This window comes from Schistocerca cancellata, chromosome 11 (genome assembly GCF_023864275.1).
Source record: "Schistocerca cancellata isolate TAMUIC-IGC-003103 chromosome 11, iqSchCanc2.1, whole genome shotgun sequence".
Lineage (NCBI taxonomy): Eukaryota > Metazoa > Arthropoda > Insecta > Orthoptera > Acrididae > Schistocerca > Schistocerca cancellata.
The window spans coordinates 55,977,647-55,985,605 of NC_064636.1; the positions used below are offsets into that span (position 1 = coordinate 55,977,647).

General features: G+C 40.6%; 1 protein-coding gene across 1 annotated transcript; it reads left to right on the plus strand.

Moving 5' to 3' along the window:
• Positions 1–995: 995 nt before the first annotated feature.
• On the plus strand, positions 996–3,898 carry LOC126108855 (uncharacterized). Its single transcript, XM_049914221.1, has 2 exons — positions 996–2,004; positions 2,103–3,898. Exons 1-2 carry the CDS (start codon positions 1,137–1,139, stop codon positions 2,297–2,299), a joined length of 1,065 nt encoding a protein of 354 aa, XP_049770178.1. The 5' UTR covers positions 996–1,136; the 3' UTR covers positions 2,300–3,898.
• Positions 3,899–7,959: the final 4,061 nt, after the last annotated feature.

Here is a 7,959-nt window from a genome sequence, read left to right on the forward strand (position 1 = left end):
CTATTGACAACAATCATCGCCTCCAATTCATTGCCCTCAAATTTGCATCCAGTACTGTTCAGTTCTGTCTTAAAGTTTCGTTTTCCGGCAGTTTTAGTTGCGAATTAACACTGACAGCACAGCAGTACTACGGATAGGATTTCCAATGAACAGTTGGTCAATACACACTTCGTGTCTTTTTCAATGAATCCAGTATTAAAGTGATGACGACGTTATGCTCAGCTATTCCAGCAACAACAGCAATCGCATCACAGTACTTACACATCTGCACAGTTGTCTATGAAAAATTTGGTCCTTCTGTGTTAGGATGGGAGTTACTGGCTGTGTGATGTACGTTAGAACACTCAATGAGGAAGACAACGTGTTACATCTCCATCTGTATACACTCTCTGCAAGCCACCATCCAGTGTGTGGTGGAGGGTACCCTGTACCACAAAAAGTCATTTCGCGTTCCACTTGCAGATAAAGCGACTGTCTATATGCCTCTACAAAAGCCCTAATTTCTTGTATCTTATTTTCGTGGTCTCTACATGAAATGCTTATTGGTGGCAGTAGCATCGTTGTGTATAGTCTGTCTGTAAACTGAAGAGCGAGCAGCGCCTTTGGTGGGGGAAGTGGCCTTTCCCGGAAGAACGCTGCCACTGGCCTACAGGGCCACCCAAAATCAGTTGCCCTGTTACCTGTCTAGCGGTGTAGTTCAGCGTGCAGTGATATACTGATATACGTCGTTTCTGTTTGTGGAATCTTTGTTGCCAGCGTCAGTCAGTTGACTTTGTGTACTCACTGATATACTTCAGTATCCCGAAGTGATGGATAATCGCCCTGCATTGCAAGAAAATGTGCGGAATACGAAGAAGAGGAGGTATTTGCGGAGTAACGAGCGTTCGATCGTCTCTAACGTTATTACAGCGTGTGTTAAGGAGGCAACACAAAAAGAACTGTTGGTTAACATTAACAGCCCCAATCAAAGGGCTGCAGTTTATGCTAACGTCAGCCTCGCCACTATAGGACGCATAAGGAAGGAACGTGAAAACAAGCCGCATGGTTTACTGGAATCGCCGCGAAGGAAAACTGATAATTTAGGGAGGAAACCCATCGTCATAGACAGTTTCACAAAATCAGTCATTCGACAAACGATGGAGGACTTTTACATAAACCAAAAAATAGTGCCGACATTACGGAAATTGCTTAATGCCGTGAAACAAAAAATACATTTTCCTTGGCAGAAAGATGTTTTACACAAGACATTGCGTGAAATGGGATTTACCTGGAAAAGATCTGTAAGTAAACGAAAGATTCTCATAGAAAGAACGGATATAATTGACTGGCGATGTAAGTATCTGATCCAAGTGAGGAAATTAAGGGAGCTAGGCAGAAAATTCTTTTATATTGATGAAACTTGGGTGGACAATAACATTACTTACAGAAAATGTTGGCAGGGCCCTGGCGTTGAGGGCATTATGGACAATGTTAGCGGAAGCAATAGGATTATAGTGGTGAATATTGGATCAAAAGATGGGTTCTTACCCAACGCACAGTTGGTTTATAAAGCGGGTTGTGCAACAGGAGACTACCATGGGCAAATGAACTACAAAAATTTTTCTAATTGGATATCGAATAAAGTGATTCCGAATCTGCCACCGAACTGTGTTATTGTTATGGACAACGCTTCATATCACAACAAGGAACACAACAAAGCTCCAACTAGGTCCTCGAATAAAAGCGAAATGATTGAATGGTTATTACAAAATAAGGTGGAAGCTGAGTTGACAATGAGAAAAACAAAATTATTTGATTTAATTAAACAACATAAGCCGGAAGACAAAGTATTTGAAATTAATAAAATACTTGAAGCCCATGGACACACTGTGCTGCGACTTCCACCATACAACTGTGACTTAAATCCAATTGAAATGGCGTGGGCAAAGCTCAAGAATTTCGTCAGAGGAAGAAATATTCTTGGAGATATTTGCATGACGAAGTTGCTGCAGTTGGTGAAAGAAGGTATGTAGACATTTTCTGAGCTTCCATGTTTTATTCCGAACTAAATTTTGCCGTAACCGAAAGAGAGCGTATACAAAAACTTTTCCCAATTGTTACAGGTTTTGAAACGATAAGTCAAGATGACTGGAGTGCATACTGCCTCCATGTGGAGAAACTTGAAAGAGAATATTGGGTTAAGGATGGGGTTATGGAAGACATAATAGATGCTATAGTTATTAATTTAGAAAGTGATGACGACGAGGACGAGGACGACGACGACAGTAATGATAGTGACAATGTTGATGATGACCTCTAAAATACGATGTATGTAAACAGGCAATGAATATTTTTTTGAAAAATATGTTGTGTGTTCTTTCAAGCCTGACTCTGCTCATACACTATGAAATTTCTTTTGGTAGAAATGTAGTACATGGTAGTAAAAGATTTTCCAAGATAAATACAGTCAAATGTTGTCCAAAGCAATAAATACCATTATCACTTGTTGTACAAAACCAGGAATAACTTGAGAGCTTCATGGTAAAATCAATTAACGTTTCGCTAGCAGAACGTGATTCAATCACGTAATACATTTAATGCCTAGAGAACAGCAGCATTTGAATATACTCTGTCACTAAAACTCTATCTCGGTTACTATTCACATGATTCTAAGGAATATTGCTTAAAACATGTGTGCAATAGCTAATCTAAACACTACTGAAATTTCTTTCGAGACACGTATACCGATTCTGGACTTCTATGTAAAAAGCTTGACATACAAGGTGCGTTCACATATTAATTTTTATTTTTTGGTAAGAACTTTACTTGTTAATCTACAACAATGTTATCCTATTCAAAATATTCCCCAGTACATGCTATACACTTATGCCAGTGCTTTTTCCAATTCCCAAAACACTTTAGGAATTATTTCCTCGGGATAGTTCATAGGCCTTTTGACTGCATTTTTAATCTCACCCATTCTTGTAAAACTGCTGTCCTTTAAGGCCTGCTTTGAAATGTTTATACCACTTGCGTGTTCTGGGTTTACTCATAAGAGACTCACCAAAAGCAATATTTAACATTCCTAAAAATTTGATACACTTTATTCCATTCTTATAACAAAATTTAGTACAGATTCTCTAATCTATTTTTATACAAAACAAATAATAGTTGATGCTACCAAAACACATATAACTTTTTTGACAACTGAGAGCCGGCCGCGGTGGTCTAGCGGTTCTGGCGCTGCAGTTCGGAACCGCGGGACTGCTACGGTCGCAGGTTCGAATCCTGCCTCGGGCATGGGTGTGTGTGATGTCCTTAGGTTAGTTAGGTTTAAGTGGTTCTAAGTTCTAGGGGACTTATGACCTAAGATGTTGAGTCCCATAGTGCTCAGAGCCATTTGAACCATTTGACAACTGAGAACTGGGTAAATACCCAATATGCAAAACATTGCACAGATACTTTTCAGACATGTTTACGAAGAGAGTGGCAAAAAAAGCAGTGCAAACCGAACTAATACAAAACACGGAATTATAAATTTCTGCTTACTTTTTAAACACTCTTCGTGTTGCAAGAATTGTTAAGTTCCAATGCAGACCCTTTAAAGAAAACTTCTACATTTTAGTAGAAACACAAAGTAAGAACAAGCCTTAAATTCTACAGATTGATTGCACTATATCTGGTTCGTCTTACGAATAGAGGAACATACATTCACATGAAGAGGCATTCGGTTCTATGTTTGTAGTAGAATACTGACTTCCGTTCTTATGTTAATATTATTTACTCTATAATGTTTTGTTTCGAAGAAGCTATCGTCTTTTGTTTTCCTTATACTCTTAATGCATTTGTCTAAAAATAAACACAGCCGGGACGTATCTGTACGCGGCGTCGCCACAGATATGAAGCGCGCACCGCCGCAGGGCCGGTACTACATTGTGAAACAGCCTGTAGAAGCGCCCTGTGACGGAGCAGGGTAGGCAGAGTGGGGACTCTGCTTGCTCGCTCTTCAGTTTACAGACAGACTATAGTCAGCTTCAAATGCCAGTTCTCTAAACTTTCTCAGTAGTGTTTTTCGAAATAAACTCCTCTTCCCTTCAGGGATTTCCACTTGGGGTCCTGAAGCGTATCCGTGACACTTGCACGGTCATCGAACCTACCGGTAACAAATGTAGCAGCTCGCCTCTGAATTGCTTCAATGTCTTCTTTCAATTCGACCTGATGCAGATCCCAAACACTCCACCAGTACTCAAGAATATGTCGCACTAGCATCCTATATGCGGGCTCCCTTACAGATGAACTACACTCTCCTAAAATTCTCTCAATAAACCAAAATCGACCATTCATCTTCCCTACTACATTCCTCTCACGCTCGTTCCATTTCATATCACTTCAAAATGTTACGCCCAGATATTTAAATGACATGACTGTCAAGCAGGACACTACTAATGCTGTGTCCAAACATTACAGGTTTGTTTTTCCTACTCATCCGCATGAACTTACATTTTTCTACATCACGAGCCACCTGTCATTCATCACAACCACACACGATTGGTGACAATCCTGCCTCCAGCAGTCAGTGAACCTCGCAAGTTCTGAACACGAGCCAATCATCTGTTCTGAGAACCTTACAATGATGATAATTGCACCCGTATCATCCACAAAAGCTGCAAACATTGCAGCCAGCAGATTTCCCATTTCAACTGGATTTTACAAAGTTGTTCCTACAGCAATGTACAAAAAAAAAAAAAAAAAAAATTTTCTACTTTCATGTACTTTACAGACAATGCCATGTCTACAGAAGAGAGCACCATCAACAGCAAGAATAGCCACGTACAGGATGATCAAAACACACACACACACACACACACACACACACACACACACACACACACACTGGTGTGTCGATCCTATCCACAGACATTTGCTGTGAATGTATGGAACGGACTGATATTGTCAACTGTTTTGTGACTGCACTGTAGGAACTTCCTGACACAAAACATTCCCACAATTCGCACAAGACATGCCACTATGATTTGGTCAGCTTTTGTGGTTTCAACATGACAGGGTGCCGATAAACTTTTGCACTCTACGTTGGGAATCACTTTGAAGTACAGTTCAGACAACAATGGTTTGGTCACAGTGGTCCTGTTTCACGGCCAGCTCAGTCACCAGGTATGACACCGACGGACTTCTGTGGAGAACCCAGGTTACGAGACTCCTGTCAATAATCACACAGACCTAGCTCCTACAACTATTGCAGGCACTGAAGTAGTATGCCGAACTCCTGGAATTCTTGTGTGTGTAAGGAAGTAGATGGGGGATTGCTGTGTACTGCCACGAATGCGGTGGTCACGAATTTGAAGAATACCTGTAATAGAACAGCTCTACATTTCTTGCTCTAGTGTGCACTGACAGAACAGATTCAACAGGGTGATAAAAGTGTATGTGTTGCATCTGAGCATTGTTTCATTACTCTGTGTTGTATGTTTTGGTGATTGCACATTACATGCTTCTTCACTGTTGTGAAAGGATTTTCACAGGAACAACGTGGTTGTGATAACAAACCCAACAAATCGTAGTTATAGTATTATGCTGGAACCAGTGGAGACTGTGGTTCCCTTACATCAAAACACTCAGAAGGTATCCAATATAACCTCAAAGTTTGTTGGTGCAGCTCTGGTTTGCCCTGTAGAATGAATGTATAAAATTAAATACTGACTGTGTCTGCAATAAACCTGGCTGATGACTAAGGGACGGATTTCTGGGTTTTGATCAGAATGTGCTAAAGGTGCCAGTGTTATCACTGTGCCGCACTCCCACTAAGGACAGTCAATTTCATCAGTATTCGTGGGCTACCAGAGGTTACAAATGTGACTGTGAGAGGTGACATTACAGGAAGACCATTTTAAAATTTAACCCCTCAAGCCGGGAGCCCGAGTATGTACTTGCTCGCTGTGGATGTCCGTAGGTGGTATTCCGACTACGCATTCACCAGTTGTCACCAGTTGCAGCCTCATAAGTAAAACTGTACCACTCTGCCATCTGTTAACAATGGGCAGTACTATTTCGTCAGCAAACTGTAGACATATCTGTGCTGACATAAGGTTAAGATCTTTATCAGGAAGTGAGATAAGCATTTAGGGCTAGCAAATGCTCTATTACCGAGCAAACTGATAGATGTCTCTACTGTCTCACTACTGTAACTATGTCCAAGGTGCCCATTTCCGCTGCCCACCTGAAATATGGTAGGCGTTCTGGCTCCTCCACAAGGTGTGGAAAAGCCATACACGTCACTCCATCCTCCATATTTATCGACGATCGAGTCTCTTTGCACATGGAACTAGGATTTCTCTAACTATCAGGTCACTCTGAACGGTAATAGCAGCGAACGGAGGCTTCAAATACGCACGTTGTAAGCGTATTGTCATATCACTGGCTTAGTTGTGGAGTATCTTTGTGGGCAGCCGCATCTGAAGAGAGTCGAGCACGGGACATGAAACTGTTATGTTGTGTAGTGTTGTAATGGATCTGGGAGATTTTTTTTTTTTTACTGTATTTATCGATACCAAATTGTGAATGTTTTCTTATATTTTTTGTCAGAATATTTTTTATTGTAATTTGCCTTACTATATGTTAATTTACTTATGTTTTTGAGAGTGGTTATTATTAGTAAATGTATCGAAGAATAGCAAAGAGACTGATTACAAGTGGAAGCTTGTGTGTTGTGTAAATCATCTTCGACGCTGGAGTCATCTTTGACTGTAGTCAGTCGGCAGTTAACTCTTGGTGTGTGTTGACGGTAGAACAATGTGAAGGTCGCCGTCATGAATAATTTTGAATTATGTTACTGTTTTTTTTTTGTATTAACTATAAGAAGAAACTACATTTGAAGAATTGGTATTTGAAACACCAAAATGAGGGAAACACGTTGAACCACGTCAATTCTGCAACCCACAAAGATGCATTGTGGAATCATACTTAGACAACTGAAGCCAAGACTAATATCGCCTTGTAAACGTCTAACGGAAAAGGTACTGTCACGAAATATGGCAAATTTAAGTAAATAAAAAATAGTGAACATATTTCAACTGGGGACTGTAGCTGGGATGCCATATTTCAGTGTGTAGCTCTGCATGTCAGGAGCATTGTTAATATTCAGGTTGAAGAGTTGCTACAAGTGCTATTACAGTAAAGTGATTAAATATGGAAGTAATTCAGAGGAAAGTGAGTCAAGATGTAATTAAAAATGAGCAGTGTCACCAATAACGTTATTTGTGTATCCTCTCGTTGCGTGTCACACAGTCTCAATCATCCGCGCCGTGTTCGCTCTCCCAGAATGAACTGACGTGAATCGGTAGAAATTAAGTTAGCATAAAAGAGTGCAGTCAAGTGCCAGTGTCTTGTAGCGAGCGTGAGGACATGCGTTCGATCATCGCATTTCCGCATTATCAACAATCGGCCGTGTCGCGACGGTTACCCGCATGCTCGTACAAGTGAGAGCTGAAAACTAAAAAATTAACATTACCAACAGTGTTATATCATTACTAGTGACAAGGAGGACTATTACCAGGTATCTGTATGTGTGACGAGCGCAAGAACTTTCGTTCGATCATTGGGCTTCCGCATCATCAACAATCAACCGTGTCATGTCTGTTACGCGTACGCTCATCCGAATAATATTTTGGACTGTTAATCATCAATGTTGTTAATTGAGATAAACATTTACGATCTAGAGTAAAAGAATTGTTGTGTTGCGAGAGCGAGTGTCAAGATGCGCCAGGGTGGTTGGCGGGAATGGTGTGTGTGTGTGTGTGTGTGTGTGTGTGTGTGTGTGTGTGTGTGTGTGCCAATATTGGAATACAGGGTTTTTAACTGAGAAGGGTGTCACCATCGCCATGGTTAGACCCCCAAAATAATAAATACCGGGAAAGTGATGAAGTATCTTTATAAAAGTGATCAGTGACGTTACTAGTAAAAGAA

Excerpts from the sequence above, each read along its gene's own strand:
- LOC126108855 (XM_049914221.1), top strand. The coding sequence starts at position 1,137 with ATGGAGGACTTTTACATAAACCAAAAAATAGTGCCGACATTACGGAAA. Across the intron at positions 2,005-2,102 it reads GCTGCAGTTGGTGAAAGAAG|GTTTTGAAACGATAAGTCAA; the intron begins GTATGTAGACAT and ends CAATTGTTACAG.